This window comes from Daucus carota, chromosome 2 (genome assembly GCF_001625215.2).
Source record: "Daucus carota subsp. sativus chromosome 2, DH1 v3.0, whole genome shotgun sequence".
NCBI lineage: Eukaryota > Viridiplantae > Streptophyta > Magnoliopsida > Apiales > Apiaceae > Daucus > Daucus carota.
In genome coordinates this window covers 51929147-51953301 of record NC_030382.2, presented here as the reverse complement: position 1 = coordinate 51953301, position 24155 = coordinate 51929147, and the positions used below count along the sequence as shown (strand labels likewise).

At 32.2% G+C, this 24155-nt stretch overlaps 2 protein-coding genes across 4 annotated transcripts; both read right to left on the bottom strand.

The window, feature by feature from the left end:
• Nucleotides 1-1627: 1627 nt before the first annotated feature.
• Nucleotides 1628-9641, bottom strand: LOC108210034 (protein EMBRYONIC FLOWER 1). 3 transcript variants are annotated; one of them, XM_017381281.2, is made up of 8 exons: nt 9373-9641; nt 8742-8838; nt 8004-8152; nt 7118-7374; nt 6901-6993; nt 5865-6733; nt 2773-3880; nt 1628-2665 (listed from the first exon to the last, which is right to left on the bottom strand). In XM_017381281.2, the coding sequence occupies exons 3-8, from the start codon at nt 8144-8146 to the stop codon at nt 2172-2174; spliced, it is 2964 nt and encodes a 987-aa protein (XP_017236770.1). In that variant the 5' UTR covers nt 8147-8152; nt 8742-8838; nt 9373-9641; the 3' UTR covers nt 1628-2171. The 3 variants fall into 3 exon arrangements, with proteins under 3 accessions (XP_017236770.1, XP_017236771.1, XP_017236769.1); XM_017381282.2 differs by lacking the exon at nt 8742-8838 and having other exon boundaries at nt 8004-8167; XM_017381280.2 differs by lacking the exon at nt 8742-8838 and having other exon boundaries at nt 9373-9640.
• An 8662-nt stretch (nt 9642-18303) lies between these two features.
• LOC108206241 (protein PEROXIN-4) lies at nt 18304-23783 on the bottom strand. Its single transcript, XM_017376473.2, has 6 exons — nt 23669-23783; nt 23510-23556; nt 22565-22684; nt 22365-22493; nt 20426-20555; nt 18304-18570 (listed from the first exon to the last, which is right to left on the bottom strand). The coding sequence occupies exons 2-6, from the start codon at nt 23513-23515 to the stop codon at nt 18482-18484; spliced, it is 474 nt and encodes a 157-aa protein (XP_017231962.1). The 5' UTR covers nt 23516-23556; nt 23669-23783; the 3' UTR covers nt 18304-18481.
• Between the last annotated feature and the right edge of the window lie 372 nt (nt 23784-24155).

Below are 24155 nucleotides of genomic sequence, written 5' to 3'. Positions count from 1 at the left end.
AATAGAACACAGATATTTCACAGAGAGCATAGTACGTATCATGATATTTTATTACATAAGATATATGTGTTCTACTTACCCGCACAATATATACATACTATTGTGAACAATTTCTAAATATTTTTGAAAGACAAATATGAATATTTTTGAAAGACCATGTGTGACTGCTCCCTCCATTAATTAGACCTTTGTGAATAATTTCTAACCTAATATTTAATCTCAAACGCTTTATCTTTCGGAATCTCCAAATTTAAGAACCTATACACAACTAAGCTAATGGATGTCCGTACTCCAACATAATGGTAACATGATATACACTTACTTTTTTTACTAACCAACTCGGAGCCCCTTATTGTGAGAATCCTAAAAAGCTTTCCAGTTAAGAGACATTGATCCATGGATCGATACATCCATCACCGACTAGAAGCATAGTTGTGTAAAGAATTTAAATGAATATTAATTAATTTACGTAATTAAGTATATATGTTACATGTAAAATTGATTTATTAATCTGATTGTCTAGTTAGTTAAGAGGACAAATACGGGTGTGGAAATAAAACAAACATGTGGAATGATGTAAAATAAGAAAACTGCTGCTACTGTTGTATAGATAGTTTAATGATGACAAACAAAGCAGCTAGTTAATTAACTCAGTGGTGAAGATTTGTTAATTTGCCGCCTCAAAATATTGTATGGACTTTGACTAGTTAGGTCTCGATATACTAACACGTACGTCTGTCATGCATAAAATGTATAAAGTGCTTGTTAGAGAGAAACTATATACATTGCTGCTGTTCTGATCCCGCATAGTTATGGTTGCATATGTAACCTCAAGCTATATTAAGGTACCAATCTATCTTCTAAAATATAATAAAAATATAACTAACCCGTCTAATAATATTATAAATTATAATATATTATAATAATTATTTGTGAAATATGAACCCTTTATATATGTAATTAAAGCGGCAAGTTAGTTATAACAGGTCAGACATACATCACTTGTCATGAAAGATAGACTCTCACTAAACAAAGTTGATCATATATATTACATCAACCCGTCTAAAATTCAAATAATTTTTCCTCAACTCTAAAAGGAATTCCAACAAAAACCGCTTCATAACTCTAAGCTCAACTGTAGTCTTGCATATGTTTGTGCTTATAGAATGTTGGTTGATAGGAGTTTTTTAAAATATATGTGAGATCAACCTAAGTACCATGAAGACGCTACCTTGCAACTACACTTCGAGAGCTGTTAGACCCTTTCGAACCACAAATATACAAGCAACAGTTTTTAAATCACATTCCACATATTTGTTGCCTAATGTCTTGTGTTACTGTTCAAGTGCTATAAATTGAAGGAATAGGGTCAAATAGATATAGTTTTGTGTGGCAATATTTCACAAGAATTCATTTCCTTCATATAGGCCCCCACTGCCTTTGAATGGAACCAGCATCTTTTGCAAAATTTCACAAGGCTAAGCTGTTCTTCAAGAGCTTGGAGCTATGTCCAGGAAATGAATGCAAGCAAAAACGAGCATCCGTATCAAGAGATGCATATATTATGCAAGGAAACTTTATAGAACAAGAACTGTTATCCAAGCTCACCCGCATTTAACACAAGATGAAAGTATCAACACTGCTGGTATAAATTATTCAAAGTTACAACTCCAACTTAAAAAACAAAAAAGAACTGTATTCTTACGTCCCTGAAGCAAACATTCAATAACTTCAAATGTCTGGTAATAACACACAAAGGTCTTACAAAGATATTTCATAACAGAACCAAAGCTGTAGCTTGTATGTGATCTTCTAAACCGCAAAACCATTCTAACAAACATCAAGAGAGAGAGAGAGATCACACAAGCTATTACAGCTTGATTCTGGACTATCAAAAGTTCTAGTATAGGCAGCATTACCAATCAGCCACATATCAGCTCAACATGGATATGGAACAAGCCAAATGGTCACAGATCTCAATGCAGAGCTGGATTGGATGGCCCTTATTGTCTATTTGGAGTTCCTGTTTATGACTATTTAAAAAGTTTACATAGCATGAAATAAAACAGATAAAGTCTAAATGGGGATAAAGAGACGAGTCTTTTGGCAAATAAACTCTCACAGACAAAAGTAGACATGTTACTGATCCTTACTCTTTGCAGTTCTTCCCATCAAGGAAACGCAGTTGGTGCCCGACCCACAGCTTGTCGTTTTGAAGCTGTTAATTTCGACCCATGCCTCCTTGGTCCACGAAAGCCACCGACCCTACTCACTAAATAGTCCTTGCTAAATTTCAGATCTCCACCACGAATCATGTACTGGCTTCCTGCTTCTGGACTGGAGAAATCAGAAGGGTTTCGGTTAACACTGCATACTTCCTCTTTGGATATGTCCCTCAAAGGCCTAATTGTTCCATGCATTTGACGGGACCCCACGTCTTTCTGGTTCTCTGTAATTTTAAGTGCTTTTGGTTGTGCAGGAAAAACCAGATCAACTGTGGCACCTAGGATGCCCTTTTGCTTTCCCTGATGAAGATTGCTGCCACGAATCATGTCTGAAGCACCAGCCGTGCCTACAGATGTTCTAAACATCCAATCTTTACTCTGTTGAGGTATATATGTTTTGTTTGCTTTCACAGGCTGCTGACAGGTAATGATATTTGGTCCTGCAAAACCAACAACCATTTTAAGTTGCTATTCATGTGGAAACAAGAGATGTGACAATAAAAAAGTAGATGAAAAGGCACCAGATTTGTCAGACTGGAAATTTTACCATAATAAGCTGATGGCATCTGTGCCGTGCTAGCACTGGACCTGTACACAGAAGGCCCTGGCCCAGGATGTTCCTTCACCTGATGATTCTGGGGAAAAAGAGGTTTCTCAAACAAAACTGCTCTTTCATCCATACCTCTGCTAGGGTGATAATTTCCGGGGAAAAAAGGCCTCTCAAGCACTTTATTCGTATTAATGCTGAATGGAGGGCGTGAGGGCGTTCCTGCATCCATGAGGCTGAGCAAATGCATTGCAGGTATTGCTTCATTAGAATATGAGTGTACTGAATTCATCTCCTGTAGGTTAAGATATTTTACTGTATTACTGGCCACAACAGGAGATCCGCACAATACTTCCACATCTGAATCATTTGGATCTGTACGGTTTAAATCAAGATCCCGAACCGTCTTCCCCTTGTGTAGGTCTGGATATGGTAAATAAGTAGTCATATTGCTTGTCCCACTTGATATATTTAAAGGAAAGTTGGGATTTGAAGGCACAAGACTTGATGCACCAGAGGCCCAAAAATTTGCTGCCATTCCCAGATGTGTCGGACCATTATTTGCTGTCTTGTTTGTATCAATTACCTGAGCATATGTTGATGATGATCTGTGCACCATCCTATCACCAGTCCACAGAAGATTCTGCGTGGCAATGAAAGTTCTTGAAGCAGAAGGTTGGGGTCTTTGGGCACTAAATGATTCTTTCTGTTGTGTTTGCGAGCATGTACCATACACAGGCAGCACATGAATTCCTTCTCTGTTACCAACAACACAATGGTTATTGTCTGCTTGAGATAATTTAACGGGAATCCATCTGTTGTGTTCCTTCTGCAAGGGTCGCATTCTGTTCCCATTTACATCAGAAAGTCCCATCATCTCATAATTGCGCTCATCAATTCTTTTTGTCAGGCAGGAATTTCTTTCAGCTTCAGAAAGACCTCTCTCATATTGATGCTTAGCCATGAGTTCGACGATGTCCATTGGTATGTCGTCATAGCTTCTCTTTTCAAATACCGTTTCAGATCTTTGATCGGTTTTATTCCTATTAGCCTCTGAAAACCTTTTAGGTTCAGCAGCTTTCTTACTGCTGCACCCAAGAGAAAGTTCCTGGTACAAGAGGATTTTTTTTATTACTTGTAATAGTGTAGCAGAACACATTTAAATGTTAAACCAAACAAATTGCATATGATATGTTAATAATAAACGATACATATCAAAAGAATTAACATAAACTCAAACATATATATTAATATAGACTATCCGTCTTCATACTGAGAACAGGCTATATTTTCATAATTTGAAAAATACCATATGAAACAAACATGGAACTGTCATCATTTAATCAGGCAGGCGTCTCATGTGAAAGTTATGCATCACAAAACTATAATCATTAGTATTTTTTAGTGGTACCAACAAGCATACTCTCTTATATGCCAACTAAAGTAATCATTATCATATAAAATTCATACTTGCACAAAGACAATACATTTCACTAGGTGGTTTCAACGTGCAGCTAGAAGTTTGAGTATTGAAGCTTCACCTAATCCATGTCCTTTAATTCCTATCTTCCACTTATAAGCCTAATGGTTATGATGATGTGTGTGTGTGTGTGTGTGTGTGTGTATTGGTTATCTTGTCTGATTTTGAAGATACTTTATTAAGGAAACATATACAAAGCATCAAAAATAGGTGAGAAATGAAGCAAAAATTAACATTAATTGATAAAACATGTCATCGAAGATTAACTAAGTTAGCAGCTCAATTACTGGAACATCTGGAACTTGAGATAAATAAAAGTCTTCACCAGAAAGACAATGCAGTTTGTTGAAAGATGAGAGAGAATTATTCAGCCTGCCTCATCGAAAAGCAAAAGACCAAACGAGTCCCAGTTATAAGAGGATTCATAAGTCTTATAGCATTCTCATGTCCTCTATTTTCATAAACAAAAAATGTTTAAGATCCACCAATAGCATCCATATACATCTCGTCAAACTCCAGATTTCGAAAAACTCTTGAGTCTTTTTCTTAATTAGATATATCGTGTTGAGAGTTTGTTAATTTGAGGTATAACTGACTACACCTTGTACATCTCTTCAACTCCAGATTGCAGAATACACTCAAATACTAAGCTTTGTTTTTATTTATCAGATACATATATAATTTTTGACAATTTGTCAGTTTGAGGTGTAATTTATTGTTCTATATCAGCCGCCAGTATTTGCCTATGGAACAATACTGCTGAAAGGGGCATATATTCCCCATTAGCAAAAAGGATGCTCGAGGAGAACAAAAGTGTAAAAGTAGGCCATCAAGGCTGCTAGGGATTTGTGGTTGAATCACTGTTAATCATATAATATTCCACCAAGTTGAGAGGGACAAGGAAGTAAGCCACAATTCTAGATGAAGGGCTGAACCTAGCTAAATATAGTAGAATTGTTACTGTTCTTTACTTGCATTCATCATTTCACCTTATCTCTAAAATAACAAAAAGTATATAGAGGAGGCATAAAAAAAGAACCAAACATACATTGATCATTAAAATTCGTGTTTGTGGCTAGTTAAATCCTGTCTCATTCGCTTCTTTAGGAATTTTAGATCTCATTTGATTACTATGATGCTAGTTTATCTCTGTTTTTAATATTATAATTATTTTTAGAGTATAAAAAGAAACTACCAGCTTTTTGTTATATTCCTAGATAAGCGGGACCAAGTCAACAGAACCATGCAGAGGACTAGAGGAGAGAGAGATAGTATAATAGATGTGTGACTGATCCCTCCAATTTAAACCTATCAAGGTTCAGAAAAATAGGTTTGGATCCAGATAGACAGTATACTCCGATAACACAAAATTCCTTTTCTTGTACAAAGTACCAACTAATCGTGCATGTTTTAATACAAAAAGGGGTTTATATAATATCGTAATTGATGAGAAAATTAGCAGTAAATAAAAAAAAAACGACAAAGTACTTCCAGCAAACACCGTTCTGAATATCATAGAATATGCAATCACACAGATATAAATGAAGCGCAAAGACAAAGGCATGAAGATCATAACAAAATAATGATTTAGCAAGTTTAGAAAGGCCCTTACCAACTTTTTACGGAGTGAAAGACTGTTTTCATGCTGACAATTGATATCTGTCCTATTAGCAATTCTTCCGCTCATATCTTCCTCTATATCCTTGCTAAAGGAAAAGTCAGGAACAGATGAGGGACCAGTACGACTTCCTTCTTTCATCCAATGATCATTATTGAGTGTGGTCTTTTTGTTCGGGACTATGTTCTTGTCAACCTCCATGTAGCTATTGAGTGACAAATCAAGCGCAATATCTTCCTTGTAGTTTCCTCTATCCACACTCTTGTAAGAACTCTGTCTGTCTTCACCATGTGACATTTTTGTTTTCATCTTAGATGGACAAGGCTCATTCCCAGCTTTCGGCAGAGACATGCGACTTTTAAAGCCTGTTCCGGCAGATGCATCATCTTCAACAGATTCTGATCCAGAGTTATGTATTGTTGCAATTGTTGTAATAGCATCTCCCTTGGAGGCTCGAACCTTTTTGGGCTTGCGACCAGGAATTTGCATCTCCTTAAAAGGCTCCTGATTAATCTTTCTTTTGCGCGAAGCAGAAATTGAAGCTGGAGCAGCACATTCTTTGGGAGTATTGTGAGAAGCTAACTGGTCGCTTCTTTCTTCATCATTTACATGAAGTATTTCAGCCATCGAACGCACCTTTTTCTTTCGACGGGTAGAACTAGCCTTCTTCACATCCTTGGCGCTCGTATTTGCGTCAATCTCTATATCTTTTTTTTCCATTTCAGTAGCTCCTACAACAGTCATTTGATCCTCATCAACAGTATTGGCTTTTTCTGCAAGACACTTTTCACTAGAACTGCTGCTTCTGCAGCCTGGGTACTTAATTGCAAGAACATTAGTTGCAGCCACATCACTAGCAGGTTCTGAAACACAAACATTACCCAAGTCCCTACCAATTAATTCCTCACCAATTGCCATGCGGAAAATAAATATATTAATGTTTTAGATAGTAAATACATTAAAATCATATTACATAAATACAAGAGCATTTTCCAAATTAATGATAAATAAATTCAAACTTTCAGCTTACCCGTCTCATTGGTCTGTCTTGCTGCCTTCACAAGACTTAAAGTTTGATCACATATGAGTTGACCAGAAAATTCTTTCACACCATTCTCCGGGCCTAAAGAGGAACAAAAGACAATATATATGTGCAAACACATAAACAATTAGAAACTTTGTGAATCTCTGCGACATAAATTCATTGATAGTATATTGCGATACTGCAATAGCACAGAAGAGTATACCCTGGACAGCTGAGGATCCCACTAAAGCATTGTCCTTTTCCTTGTTACTACTACATGGTGATGGATGAATTTCACCTCTAACTGAACTGGGAGATGCTTTCTCTATATCCTGCACACAGCTTTGGCAGCGCCACCATCTAAATTTGGGAACATCTAATGGCGGAAGCTGCTCCCTTAACTTAACTTCATCATCACTATCACGAGCAAATGGTGCACAGACTCTAACATTTTGATTCCTCTTATCCACACAATATTGACTGCAGTACACAAATTAGAAAGATTCAGTAAATGAAAATAGCTACCACATAAGTAGTAATTTTTGCCTGGTATCAATCTTCATATGGTGTACTAGGAGCCTTAAATAAAACTTTATCAGCTAATTTCTTTTCTCAGTAATATAATCTTCAGCGATGATTATCAGCTGATCAGCTTTTCCCCCCCTTCTCATTTCAAACACTTCATCTATTAGTAAATAGTGACAGGTGACCAAAGAGCTCAAATTTGCAAATGAATACAAATCCGATGTATAGTTTCAGTCATAGACCTTTGCATTTTCAATATATAGAAATAAACAAAGTGTGAGCAACATAACAAGCAAGAAATTCATTAAAGTCAATTCTTATTGACAATGTTTATCTTAGACCATGTTAAAGGTCTGCTTAGTCCCAGCACATCTGTTAAACATCAATATTAAGAATACAGCATTTTGAACAAAAAGTATGACTGTCAACCTGAATTACATATATATGGAGCATCTCTAGATTGTAAGTAACTAGCAGGAACTTCATACTTAGATAAAACATTATTAAGAAATTAATCAAGGTTTCTTCATCATCTAGGTAATAAGCCATGAATAAAGTGAAGACTTGCAATTTTAAAAGATTACCGCAGAGAAAAATGATGACATTTATCTGTGACTCGCTTATCCATGGCCTTCCCGAGGTCTATTGATATTGAATCAATCTTTACATGTGCTGCTGCTGCTTTCGAGAGAGGTGTCACAGTGCTGTTTTTGCTATTCTTCTCCATGTTAAGCTGAAACCAAAAGTACTGATATATATGATGTACAAATCTTTCATGAGAATATTAGGATGTTTAAGACATAAAATTTTATTGGATAACTAAATAATATATATACATAAAAAAAACTAAAAAAATATTAATCTTGTATCTAAAAAATGTGGAGAGATACAATATCAACACATTGTAAAGTACCTCTAGCAAAGAGATGTGCATTAAAAAACCAAAAAAGAAACAGCTACTTAATGCAACTAAACTGGAAGTTATAATCTCATATAAATCTGCAATAAATAAGTGGAGGAAAAAAATCACAAAAGCAACAAGACAAATTATTTTTGCATACTAACAGGTTCAAGATGCAATAGACTCATTCTTAACACCAGCTTAATAAAGACTATGCATATATATGTTACATATAAGCATACATATATTTAACTACAGACTTCTTAAAATGTTAAATTGAAATATTAGACGATCTCAAACAAACATGTATCTCAAGTTTTAATTCCATATATCCACGCCCAAATTAATGTCGTAACACAATTTAATCACAAACAATATCAGAAATATTAGCTCACAGGTACATCTCAGGAATAAAAATCACCTTTACTAAGTCGAGTGTCGTGAACCCTAATTCCTCTCGACGGCTAGTGTAGATTTACCAGAAGCATTAACTGGATCGTCGTGCGGCGTGCGGCGCCCTATAGAGCCAAACCAACTCAACCAACTCCAAACAAATAACAAAATGGGCTGCCCAATATATACCCACTAGGGTTTCATATTCATTTCACACAAAAATGGGCCCAACAATAAAAACAAATCCAAACCATATCAAAACTCAATCCACACCGTCCAAACACATTCCCAAATCCAATCCACAAAAATCATAAATTAGGGTTTCAGGCCTGCGCCGCATCGAACCACAACCCGGAAAAGCCCACTTCACCACACACCCCATACCCACATAAACCCCAATTGACAAATCAAGTAACATAAATATCACCACCACCACACAATCAACACAAACAAAGAAAGTCAATTCATACCGATTATACCAATCCTCATAACCAAGCACCAATCACTATCATCACACAAACAAGCATACATATCCAGCTTAAATCAACCAATCAACAAAGACAGAAAGCAAGAAACAGTAAACACAGATCTAGAAAGATAGATAGATACAAATCATGTAAGTATATATAAAACCAAAAGTTTCAGATCGAAAACCATACCCAACGCTTCACTTTTGATTCCCTTAAATTCACCACCTTTACTCTTCTTGATCGCCCCCCAAGCTAAAAGATCCAATCTTTGCCCTCAAAACCGATGCGAAGCTGTGTAATTATGAGTGCGCGATGAATAGAAACCCTAAGAAATTTAGGTTTGTGTAGAGAGAGAAACACGAGACAGGACCCCAAAAGCTAGAGAGAGAAACATGATAAGAATGAGTGTGTGTGGTGTGTGTGAGACTCACAAATATAACAAGTACTATTGCAACAGTGAATATACACACACGCAAACCTATATTTTTATATAAGTTTCATCGTCGGAACATTTTTTTTCTAGGTATACTTTCTATTAGCCAATCAGGAGCTGCCAGGTAAGCAGAGTAGGTGCGTTTCTTATCACAACCCACTATGCAGTCATTGTAAAACCTAGTTAATTTGCACTTCTCGCGAGTGGATCTCACGCGTTCAAACCGAGTCGTATCTTTTTTGTCAGAGACGTTACGTGCACATGCCAAAGCACTTACATTCGATGTAACTGGAGCGTGTAAGCCACGTACACCCAACCGCGTGGCCTTGGAATATGCCGAACCGTAGTAAAGTGTGATAGCCCTAAACTAGGGGCCGATAAAACGGATGGTGAATTAATTACTCACAACACGAGATACAACTATACAACTATACAAGTAGTCGATATATATAATTATCATTTAGGTGTGATTAAGTTACCTTAAACAAAGGTTAGGGTTTTAATTATGCTATTCAGCCCATTAAGCAAAGTGGGTATAGGGTTTAATCCCAGCTGTCACGGACAAAGCATGTATTTCATTATTAAATTGCCTTTCTTAAATTGATTGAATAGGACAAGTGCTAGTTAAGTATGAGTCTCAGAGTTTTAGGCTTTTAGCATACTGTGACCGATACGTAATTACATTTATTAAATTCTTGAATAAGCATTTGGGAAAAGCTGGAGTAACAGTAATCTCTTTGATCTACTCTTCTAAAATTGGATAAAGTTCACACATATCTTATTGTGCTCAGTGCTATATTTATACACTACTCTGAAGAGGATGTAAGCTTGCTTGGCTCGCTTGGCATTCTTGTATATATGCAAAGAAATTTTCGTTGTTTATAACATCAGTTTTCATATTTTTACAAACTGATTATCTATGTCGCACTGGTAGTCGATAATGTCAGGAATACGATATTTATACGTAATTTAGTCTTGTGATACCTACCTATTGTGTTATATACATATTAATAACTATTTTGAATGTGTTTAGTAAGAAATTTTATTTATCCGCGTCAATCATTTTTATTGATTATAAAAAGATTTTGGATTCGTGATACTAATATAATCCGGTGAAATCATACATTTATGTACAATAAGAAAAGCATGTCGTTACGCGGTATGAGTCGCGTCTACACATTTTATTTTATTTTTTATCACAGAATCGCGCTTAAACATTTTAGTATTATTTTATGTAAATAATGAGATTTATTATTTTAAATATATTTTTTTGAATTATGTCGTTTATAATATTTCACATGAAGAATGGGAAGTATACTCGCTAATTATATTGTATCGTGTAAACATAATATCTATTTCTATTTATATAATGGGAACGTCTCCTTCGTCATGTTCTAATTGTCCTTTCTTATATTCCGCTTAAAAGTCACTCATGACACACATGTTATACGTTAGATTGAATTGATTACCAATAGCACGAGAAAAGAGTTCTCTAGAGTTGATCACATTGAAGCTATCAAGTTAGTTGCATTTTATAGTCCTTATGAGTGAGTCCATAATTACAAAAATCCATAAAAAGCGGACAATGGTGATAAATAATAATTCTCATTCTTTTACGGTAATAATATTTAATATAGATACACATAATGGTAAAATCTGTATACGGAGTGTGTATATATAATATAAGAGATACGGCTGTTGAGGAACACATTCATTTTATACGAAGAAATAATATCTTTGTGCGGCATAAACCGCGTCTACGCGTTTTTATATTATTTCACGTAGATGATGAGATTAATTATCGATATATATAGAATTTTTTTGTGTGTATATGTCACTAATTATTGCAAGATAAATATATTCAATTGAAATAATTTTGTTATATTAGGTATAAATGATAATTTGCGTTGAAACAATTAAAATTATGTTCTTATGCGTACAAGTAATTAAGAGCCATGCATATATTCAAATAAAGAAGAGATATGTGCGCATTAATATTATGTCACATAAATAATAAATTTTTGTATGAAAATTTAAAATTTTGTTTATCCCATGTATTAGTAATATTTTAAATGGATATTTAGATATTTTAATATCTGTTTTATTATTAATATTATAATTGTAAGACGTTTTTAGTGTATGAAGAGAATTTTGTTTCTATGTAAAAATGATGCAAATATATATGCACATTAATAATACATCGTATAGATATAATATTTGTTCGTTATAAAAAATTGTCTAATAATATATTACCTCGTATCCCGCTCAAAAGATAAAAGTTAGTCATGATATATGCACATAGAATTGAATATCCACATCATGTAAAAGGAGTTGGCCCGTGTTGATCATATTTAAGCTATAAATGTACAAAAAAATATGGCCCCTATAGTTAATTGCGTTCAGAGTATCAAGATAGTTGAAATTGCACCTAGTCGGCTCTTGATTTATAAGAAAATTCAAAATATATGAAACGGAGCAGAGTAAATAAATATTTATTATTTTTGATAATGTTTTATATAGATACTAGCTAGTTCTTAATTGGTGCAAAGCACAAGTTTGCATATTGATAAAAATATATGTTAAATTTTACTAAGATTATACTTAGAAAGGAACATTTATTAAAATTACCCATAGTTCGAAATTATTCTTAAAATTACGACTAAAGTTGCGTCTGAAATTGCAACACGGTCGAAAGCAATTGCTCTTTGAATTACAGCGGCTATAATTGAGTTTGCATGTATGGTTGCACCGTATTTTTAAAGAAAAAAACGTGTGATTTGCATATTTCTTAAGATAACCTATTATAAAATTAGTTTAAATTTATAATAACAATTTTGGAAATTGTCAATATAAACGGATGTACCTAAAATACAAATATCGTGTAAATGCAATTGTTGTTATTAGAAATATATTAATTTTGAATTCATTTTACCAAAATTGTATATATAAATTCTAAAATATTCAGGTACTACAAAACTCTATCTAAATAATTTCTCTGTATATATGTGTATATGTGTGTGTGTTAGACACACATTATGGAAAATCACCATATATAGAGGTTTAGTAGAGAACATCTCCCCCCCCCCCCTCTCTCACCCTATATACATACATACATACATACATATATATATATATATATATATATATATATATATATAGGGGAGGGTTCTGGTACAAACTTACAAACTTACAAACTTTTTTTGTTCAACACATATATAACTTGAGTTCAACATTTTTTTAACATATTTTGTTGAACATCGATTAAAATAGTGGTGGAGAAGTACATAAACCAATTTTTAAAGGTAAGAACTAAGGTAAACATGTTATATAACTAATATTTATGTTTCTAGACCCTACCCAAACCCCAGAGGTATAGTTTAAACATGTTTTTAGATATGTTCAACACAATGATAATTAGTGTTCAACACCCGATGTTGAACCCCAGTTATAAATGTGTTGAAAACGCGATTTATTTATGCGTTATTTTTAAAAATTGTGATGTTTTTTGAAAAATTTTCAACATGGATACTTTATATAACTAAGGATTAACACGATGGGAGAATAAAAAAAAGTTTGTAAGTTTGTAACTTAAAAAAGTTTTTATTTGATCCTATCCCTATATATATATATATATATATATATTCATCAAATCAAATATATAATTAGTAAATTAATAAAAATAAAGTTTTATCATTTTCTCCCAAAAAATGCTAAAAATTAATTATGATATACAAACATGTTCTATAATAGAATCATATTCATATAGTAAAATCAAATTTAAATTTTAAATATTTACTTAGTTTGTAAGTGTTAAATTATTTGTGCATGTTATATATAATCAGTATCCTACATTAGAATCAAAATTTATGCATAAGTATTATTAATTTTAAATGAATATATATATGTGTGTGTTATATTGTCCGTTGTCCGTTGGCTATCGGAAATATATATTTAGTGTAGAATTCTAAATCTCACTAAACAAATATATATGTACTAATTAATTATGTAAAAATTCTGATCTTATTATCAGTATTTGAATAAATTATAAAATTGGTACTGAACTCCAAAAAACAGTGTTATCTTAAATGGCTTTTATATGTTTGCTATTAATAAAATTATAATTTTAAATATAAGATTATAATTTATAAAAATCAAGCGAGACATACCTTAAAACTCAAAACATATTGGTGCTATATATACACGAACCAAGATACATTCCCATTGCCAAGAACTTTCATGAACCTTTAAATTTCCCAAATTCCTTAATATTGATATATAATAATTGACTCATAGTTATCTAAAATGACAAATAACCTTAAATTAATTATAAATATTTCTATAAAAAGTCTCGAGGATAAAAACTGAAGCCAAACATATATGTGTCGGCTTGATCTCTCCGACACATAGCTCTTCAGTTGCAAACAATAAAAAACCGAAGTTCTCTACTTACATAATTTAATTATTCTAGCAATCTTAAAAGGAAAACTTTCATCGAATTTCTCTGTAAATAATTGGCATAGAAAGAAAGATATATTTATTATTTGTGACCGACAAACAAACATACACACAAGAAAATTTATAATAAATCGTGAGCTATTTAATTTAAAGAGATAGGTGGATGCATGCATGATGCATTGCGAATAAACAACCAACTATGAAAGAAATATGTATTAGTAGATTATAGCCGGTTAAAAAAAAACATGTAAGTAAATTTGTATGTCTATATGAATCTCATAAGGGATGACAAATGCAATGTAAAACAGATAGACAGAGAAATTGGTTGTTGGGACCCAGTACCCACATAAAAAATAAAACACAAGTTACATACGGTGATGTTGTGGTTTATGTAATTGTGAGTTGTGAGGGCGTGCAAACAAAGAGATGCGTACATGTTTTAAGAATTAAACGGAGGAAGAAAAATCGATGTTGATAATATTCAAGACAAGAAGTATCCTTTTTACTTCATGCATTTTTTTTCTTATTTGCATTTGAATGTATACAATTTACAGGCACCTGCATGTCCCACTTCTAATAGTTTCCAGGGAAAATTCGGAAAATTCAATGCACAGTTCTCCCGCTCCTCTAACTGCACTGAAAGAATTGGAAGGTTGCAGCTGGTACCGTATATTTTAGAAGCCTCAAGAGTCTATCTAATATTTTAATTTAATTTATTAAATAATTTATTTAAATCATGAGTTAATTATTTTTTCTCCTGAAAATGAAAAATAACCTCTAATTATTTAGACAAAATATCATAATGATATCCTTCAAATTCGGAATATATCACATAAATATGAATAAAAAATAAAATCACGAAATACCAATATATATCTTAATAAAAATGGAGATAAAAATAATTATAGTGAATTGATCTCTTATAAATATAAATAGGATACGAATGCATCTTGAAAAAGGATACGACGAGAGACACCTTTTAAATTCGAGATAAGATTAAATGAAAACTCAAAATCTTGTAATTCGATTATTCTAGCAATATCCAATTATGTATTTACCGAATTCCTCCTGAACATCCATAAATTATTTGGTTTTGATATAAATCATATCCTTGCATAATCATAAATAAAAATAAAAATGAAGCAAAATATGAATCAAAATCGAGATTTAATTAAAGAGAACCATAAGTTTAAGATTGTGGCTTATAATTTATATTGATTTAACGTGATAAGGGTGCAGTTTAAATTATCTTTTTAGATAATTTTATATTTTAGGTGACATGTGACTTAATAAAGCTATAATAATAAAAGTAAATGTGATAGGTTATAAGTTATTTGAGTGATGAAATTGATTTTTATTAAAATAATTATATAAAAAAATAAGTTGTTTCAAAAAAATATCCTACCAACTTCTCACTTATTTTTAATCTTAAGTCGGCTTCCAATTTTTTACACTAAAATATATTTTTCATCTTAAAACATAAATTAAACCGATAAATCCTGCCCAACAGTTCTGACAGGCGACAGCTATATATCAATATCGAAGAAAATGTTTAACTATGAAAAAGTACACGTGCACGTGTGAATATTAGCATCGAAGTGATCAAAAGAATTAAATATCAAGGGGTAGAAGTATTAAAATAAATTTGTCTTACTTTCAAATCTCAGTTGTGGAATGAAAATTTTATAATAAATTATGTTAAAATTTAATTACATTCTTTTCATTTGATTCTAACCTTTTTAAACAATTCAAAATACAAATAGAATAAAAGTATACTACTTTATCTCATTTTTATTTGTTTCCTTCCCTATCAAAAATTTGGAACATGATGTAAAGCTTCGCTAATGCAATCAGAATATATAAATCGACCATATAACAACCACAAAGGGCTGTGTCAGAATATGGTTCTAGAAATAGGTCAACCATGATATAAAGTCTGATTTTACTATGAGCCTTGTCCCGGCGTTTTAAGTCATAAACTTAAAACTATTTTTAACTTTAAGTTGAAATTCTATTTTTAATAAACCTGAGTCATTAAGTTAAAATTATTCAAAATATTTTAAATTATCAATTTATCAAATAAGTTAAATTAAATTATAAGTGTCATAAGTTCACCCGGACTCTATATTGTTTTGAAAATAACTACAAGGTCAAATTTTGATTGAAATTTGACCAAAGAGCAGGCGCATGTGTTTTTCTCTACACAATAGTGCTCAGTGATTGCTATCGACCTCCTTGTCTATCCCCTTTACAACATTCTGTTTTTTCAATGCAACCAATAAATGAAAAACTAAAGATAGTGGTACACAATTTTGTTCACAGTATCTTTTTCTTATTCTTGTTTTTATTGAGATATATTTCAAATTGTGTTAGTGATTAACTTTGAAATAGGTTTAAACCTAGGGTGTGGTTAGGTGTAGAATATTTAATTGTTAAGTTAATTTTATCTAATAAATTCATTAAAAACATATTTTATAAAAAAAAATGTCATAATTATGTTTTAAAGAATTAAAGTTGACATAATTATTATTATATGATAAATAAAATATACTATGTCAACTAATGAAAGAAAAAAAAATTAGAATAATATCTTTTATAAGAAAAACAAAATGAATACAAATTTAATTAAAAAATATTTTAGATATGAAATGGATTTAACAATACAACTACACTTAAAAAAATAAAACGGCGAACTAAATTACATATTACTTTATTCATTAATCACAAACAAGTCATTAAAATGCAAAGCGAGTCTTTAAAAAATATCTTAGTTTACTCATTTCTTATCGATGAAATTAGTACTGTTTTACACCTTTTCATTTTACATCTATATAAAACTTAAGTACTAGATCAATTATAGTATTACAATAAAATTATATTATACTTGATTTTGAAAAATATTACAAATAATATACATGTATATTTGTAGTTCAAGCACACACCTGTGTTGATCATTGTAGAACAAAAAAGATAAGTTAAAGAAACAAAATCTCTCTTATAATTTGTCTTGGAATATTTTTTTTCATCTCATATGAGAGTTTAGAGTCTTTTTCCTCAAAATTCAACTATTTCTTGTGATCTGTCTTTTGTACAATATTACAAATTAAAAAATATGGTGCATTGAATAATACAACAAATATTTAAGTATGAATCCTATTTCATTTTATTAGATAATAGGTGCCTCCGAACTAAAAAAATTTGTTTTATTAGAATTTTTTTCCTCCTTTTTTTATAGATTTAGAATGGAGCCCAGTGAGCTTTACTTCAACTAGCGATACTCACTCCTCCCTCCGTCTCTTAATACTTTTCTTGTTTGCCTTTATTACCCTTGCCACACACATATTTGATCTAGGGATGGCAGAAAAAACCGATCCGAATGGATACCCGACCGTTTCGACCCGAATGGATCTTACCGAATCCGATATTTTGGATTTGGATTTGGATTTGATTTTTAGACCCGAACGAGTTTGGATTTGGATTTGGATACTAGGTATTCCGTATCGAAACCCGACCCGAAATCCGAATCCGATCCAAACCCGAAACCCGAAAAAAAATCCAAATATATGTATATGTATATGTATATGTATTACTAATATACTTTTTTCAATTTTAAATCTACTAAATTGTGTTTATATATATATAGGTAGAGTGTGAATGTGTATATTCTTGGGTTATATTGACTTTTTTTGTTTAACTAATGAGTTACTTTAAAATTTCATACTCCATACAGTGAAGATTTGTGTTTAGAAATTATTAAATACGGTTCAAGATTTTATTAATGTGTAATGCTTTATTATTAAAGTAGTTTAGTTTTAAATATAATGAAATTTAAGGGTGAAAAAATCAAAAATAATATTTTTACAATACTATATAAATTTCGGAATTCAGGTTTTGGATAAACCCGAATAAACCCGAACCCGATCCGAAACCCGTGGATTTGGATTTAGATTTGATATGTGAAACCCGATTGGATTTGGATTTGGATTTTAAAAATAATTTGGATTTGGATATCTCAAATATCCGAACCGATCCAACCCGTTGTCATCCCTAATTTGATCGTTAATATCTTTAATTTTATATTAATATTAAATATAAAAATTTCACCGTATTAAAATATTCATAAATACGAATCCAATATGATCACTCATGATTATATTTAGTCTTATAAATTAGAGGTAAATTATTATTTTGTCTCATGTCATGAACCATATCGACATTTGAAACATGAAAAGTAAATGTAAACGGAGGGAGTATTATTTATCAAGATTCAAGAGAGATTGATGCAAGTGTCAGGTATAGTGAACAGGTGGAACACATTATTACAATTGCCATAGTTAATCACATTGAGCAATAATGATAGTTTGACAGATTTGTTCAGACACTGAAAAGCATTTATACAAAATTACCAATTTATCCTTTCTTCGGCCTTGCTGCTAGGTTAGTATACATTTTTGCCATAGACTGGAATCCTCTCATATCACCAGAACGAAGAAGATTACCTATGCAACGATTTTAAACAATAAGTTAAATTATCATAAAGCAAGCTCATTAAATGTGTTTAATTAATTTATGTGAGTGTTGTATAAGGAAAAAAACTAGTAACCCTTATAGAGGTACTAATTTATAACTTTAGGCTATTCACAAATATATAACTTCCTAGCTTATTGCCCTTTCTCTGGACTGCTTTTCACATGTAAGAGTCACGGATATAGGTCGTTGTGGCCTGATAATTGACTACGTTGGCAGAGCCAGAGCCAAAGAGAGGGTCGGCGAAAATTTTCTTTTAGACACAATATATATTTGCACTAATATTCAGACACACACACACACACATAACTCAAAACCTTAACATATAAGTGCAGATAAGTAATTTTAGTTGATGTAAATAACGATATAATCAAAATATAGTTTTTAAATTTAGTACGCATAATCTGAAAGTGGAGTATATTAGCAATATTTAGAATTCAATAAAGCCCCTTCATAATAATAAAAAAATATTTAACACAAAAGTATATTTGTTAATTAAATGTGAAAAACATGAAAAGCATTTGTGTTGATGTGGGTTGGGGGGGGTGGGGGGGTCATACAGCAAAATACAAAAAGATACACAGATTTTGTAAAAATGAGCAATAGCCCTCCACACTTGTATATTGATTTAGGATATCTTATAAACAAATTGCTAAATGCTAATTCTCTGGGAAAGTTGAAAGTGTGCAGGACAAGCACACGAGAAGCAGAAATTGATGTTTTAATTATGGGGTATCTGGTGTAGGATTAGTTTTTCTGCTTCTCTTGGTTACAGTGACGGAGCTATTGCTCATTTTGTATAGCCCTCCACACTTGTATATTGATTTAGGATATCTTATAAACAAATTGCTATTTCTCTGGGAAAGTTGAAAGTGTGCAGGACAAGCATACCATGGCCCATGGGTAGCTCCGTCACTGTAACCAAGAGAAGCAGAAAAACTAATCCTACACAGGATACCCCATAATTAAAACATCAATTTCTGATAAAATTAGATCAAACTAATGCCAGAATTTGATGTACCATACCTCCATTTTTTTTTTTTTATCATAGTCTTACCCCCACAGTCACATGAACATATAAACAAACCCATAAACTCTGCAAAAGTACGATTGCAGAAATGTCTGATTCAGAACAGTCCTTAAGTAAAATATAGGGATTATGTTTGTTTGCCAAAATTATACTAAATTCTGGGCTATCTAAAATTTCGACTCAGTTCAGCAATACATAATCCTTAAAAATTATTTTATGCACTGTTTTATTTGACAACTTTCTAGTTCATTGTTGGGGGGTGGGGGGTTTACTTTCACCCTCTTTCTAGGTATTATTAATCCCTTGAGTCGTTTGGTTGACGGGCATCTGAAATCAGGTATGGGTTTTTGATACCCAAAGGAGGAGGTGGGTATGAGGTGGAGGGTATGGGAATCAATTTCATTTTTGATTTTTTGTCTCTATTTCAGTAATTAAATGTTAATTTTTAATTTTTAATACAACAATAATCAATGATGCAAAAAAATATAATATATAATAATAATTTTTAATTTTTTTAATTAATATAAATTAATAATATACTTTTTTTAAAATTGAATATATTGATTCCAGAACTCAACCAAACACATGATATCAGATATGATACCTTAAACCCATACCACCTTAACCCTATTCCTCATTCCAACCCCATACCACTCGGTGAACCAAACGACCCAAATGAGCTAAAAGTGAACCAAGTAAAAAGCTAAAGAATAATATAAAAAAATAGCCAGGATATTATTATGGTTTACCAGAAAGCCAAAAAGTCATTTACATAAAAATACTTTTGAGATGTTTACCTGAATCACAATTTAGTGGACTATCAGGTTCTGGGTGAGCCATCAGGGCAATTATGGCCCTGCAAACAGACTGTAGTGTCCAAGCTGGGCTCCATGCATTCTTCAAGATGTCAAGGCAAATCTCTCCTGTCTGGAAGGACCAAAGTAGAAGTAAATAAGAAATGAAACTCACAGAAGCAGTGTTAATTAATATCAGCTTTCTTGTGCAGATATAGCTTTTGTTCTATTTCCCTTTGAAGAGGGGAAGAGGGACTGCTTGGAGATATAAAAAACTAAAACTTTTCACTTACCTGACCCTCCTTTCCCCCACCAAGCAATGCAAAAAGTACAACTAACCCTTTTCTTAGTGATGTGCCAAAACTCTAGAATGAATAATATTTTTTATCATGTGACTGTCATCAAGTGATAGAGACACAGGAAGCAACTGGAATTATTTTGAAAGAAATATGCAAGGAATTCAATGATTACACCCCCGTTGCTGAGTTTTAAGAGGAGGGGTAAAACAGGAAATGCCAAAGATATGGAGAAATAAGGAAAATAGAATAATGATAGGAATATATATAAAGGAAAGAAAGTAGGGGATTAGGGTATTGAATATTGTGCGAGTATTTTATTCCTTGAGGGAGGCGACCTCTCCTCGAACTGGGGTGTTTTCTAAGTCTAGATCTGAGCATTTCTAGTATCGTTTGTAATTGAACTTCTTATCCTGGAGTAATCTAAGCACTGTTATTCTGTTTGAGTTAGTAAATCCTAGCTAATTCATTACAAAAATGCCAAAAGGTAAGACCTAAAAAAACACATAATTGTGCTATGTGTCAGATGTATGAACCAATTAAAATTCAGCATATTAAAACTTTTATTTTTAGTCTAACATTCTGCTTCCATCATTTAAACGATGATAAAACATATATTAGTAATTGAAAGAGAATATTGATGTTATTGTACAAAACAATAGCAAATCGACAAATTGCTGATTTCACAACACAAATACTGGAGATCCAGCAGTCATTCATGGTGCAGGTCATAAACCTATATCCACCCTTTAAATCAATGCAAAAAAGAAAAAATGATTGCTACATCTCCTCCATAATATTATAATATACCAACATTTCATGCAGAAGTCAGGAAGTCACCCAATAATCTACTCTAACCTAACTTATGAGAATCATATACACAATTAAAGTAAACAAAATTCTGACTTGCACCACATGACATTCTTATTCATGTTCTCTAAGGTTGCGTTCACTTGGATGGAGTGAAATGGGAGGAAAAATGGAAAGAAATTTAATTTTACTCCTTAACGATGGAATGTTCATAATTTTTTATTCCTCTTTCCATTCATATTTCCTCCCCTGACAATCTAAACTGATACTTTACCCCCTCCCCCCAAAGTTGGAAGGAATGCTACATTCCCCTTGCTCATGTTACCTACAATTTTCATCTGAGGAAAATTTTTACTCTCTTAGGTTGCGTTCACTTGGATATAATGGAATGGGGAGAGAATGAAATAAAAAATTATGACGAAGTTTTATGAAGAAAGTATGAGAAAATAGTGCTATATATGTGAGTGATTCTAAATTTTCTATGATTAAGATTGTAGGGAAACATGATTAAGAAATGGAATGAGCATTCCTTACATAACACGTGGGGTTATAATTCTATTTTAAATATTTGGATTGGAATGATAGAAGGGAATCAGGGATGAAAATTATAGACATTTTCTCTAATCACCACCAATTTAGAATACAAATTTAATTCCATTTTCCCTTCAATCCATTCCATCCAACTGAACGCAGCCTTTTAGTTGTTCACTATTCTCACCTACATACTTTCTTTCTCCTTGAATTATTATCATGATTTTTTATTCCATTCCTTTCCTTTACCATATTTTCGAAGCGCACACAACCTAAGTGAAAGACAAAATACTGGAGAGTTGTACCTTGAAATGTACATTTGGATGAAATATTTTTGTTAAGAATCGCACTTGAGGAGGCTGCAAAGGATATTGCTCAGGGACAGAGAAAGCAAGCTGGAAAACACCAGCTTCATAAGGAGTTTCCGAAGGCCCCTAATAACACCGATTAGTCAAAAAAAAAAAAGTAATTTGTTGTTATTTATTTCCGCAAGTGTAAAACTTACCTTGATAAGAGCAGTCCACTTAAATATATTGGAATCGTCACAGACAAGTTGAATATCTGGATCTGCTGATTTTTCCCTCTGCACCTCTTTGTATTCCTTGAATAGTCTAGCACGTGATGCCTGTAAATCAACATACACCAAAAAAAAAAAGTTTTGTAACACGAGAATCGTAATTACAAGTCAACTTTAACTTATAACAATGAAAGTTAGGGACCTCTAGTCACTGAACTTGCAAAATGTACAAACTGAAAGAGTACTTGTAGCTAAACACCGAGTCCAGTACTTAGCAAAAACAAAAAAACAAAAAAAACCGAGTCAAGTGCCAAAAAAAAGTCACAGATAATGACAATTTTAGTGAAAAATATACTCCCTTTCTCTTTCTAAATTACCCCCAATCAAACCGCCAATAAGAGAAAGTCCAACAATTTTTTACCAAATGGCCTATAAATATATTAAAAAATAGTGTACTAGCGATTTAGGACAATATTTATATGAACTTCAACAATATGTCTTATAGTTGTGCCTTATGGAGGAAAACTAATTTTTTATTAATAAAAATAGTTTAGGACATGCATACTAGTGCTTAAAAATAAGGCACATGTTAGGATGTTTGTTGGAGCACTTATTTCTTCCAAATGCTGATGACCTCTCTGTTAATATCGGAACATAGACTATTAACAAAAGAAAACTGAACGCTGGCTCTAGCTGTATATGTTGAATTGGAAAAGTGAACACTAATCAAATACAAAGATTTACTTAAAAATTAGTCTGCCTTAGATACCAGATAACACAATTAACAACAATCAGTATGAGGTAAAATTGAATTAAATGCGATGCCGCTATGGCCTACGCTATCCAGTAAAAACATGAATTGTTGATTATTGAATTGGTCAAATGAGTAAGCGAATATATAGATGCAAAGCAGTTGTGTGTAGAGATTGAGACCTGCATGTTTTAAGCGACACTTTGGAGGAGATGCAATTCCCAGAAAACTGTGAACAGAAAAGGCAGATCGGAGAGCTTAAACGCCGATTCAAGAGAATAAAAGAAACAAATTAGAATTGAAAGAAAGAATGAAGAAAGAGGGAGAAAGGTGTATCTCACCGTCGATGTTAGTTCGAGCACAGAGGAGGATCAAGGATGAGATTAACAAAGTGACGCAAAAAGTCTTTGAAACTGAAACACCGACTCCTCTTTCTAAATTACCGTTGTCCTAAAATCCGAAAAATATTTATGCGATTGTCATTTACAATTTCTAATAAATTTATTTCTTGATTTCTTGATATTAAATTAGTTGAAATTTTTTTAAAAATATATTTTTTCAATCTCAAATTACATGATAAAGATCAAATCATCTGCTATTCTAAATTAAAGAAAATATATAATTAATTATGTTTTATTTTTAACATCTTGCCAAATTACATGAAAATTTGTAGTACACTAAATAACAATAATATTCTGACAAATAATAATAATAATAGTAATAATGATAATGATAATAAGGATTTGTATCAATAAATTATATTTAAACTTTATTTTAGAATTTGGAAAACTGGAAGATACTCCAAATTAATCAACAAACATAATATTA

Coding starts and splice junctions, on each gene's coding strand:
- LOC108210034 (XM_017381281.2), bottom strand. CDS start 8,146: ATGGAGAAGAATAGCAAAAACAGCACTGTGACACCTCTCTCGAAAGCA. Junction 6,734..6,900: donor AAGACAGACCAATGAGACGG/GTAAGCTGAAAG, acceptor TTTGTGTTTCAG/AACCTGCTAGTGATGTGGCT. Junction 3,881..5,864: donor TTTCACTCCGTAAAAAGTTG/GTAAGGGCCTTT, acceptor CTCTTGTACCAG/GAACTTTCTCTTGGGTGCAG.
- LOC108206241 (XM_017376473.2), bottom strand. Junction 20,556..22,364: donor ATCCAAATGTACATTTCAAG/GTACAACTCTCC, acceptor TGGTCCTTCCAG/ACAGGAGAGATTTGCCTTGA. Junction 18,571..20,425: donor TCCACTAAATTGTGATTCAG/GTAAACATCTCA, acceptor ATCGTTGCATAG/GTAATCTTCTTCGTTCTGGT.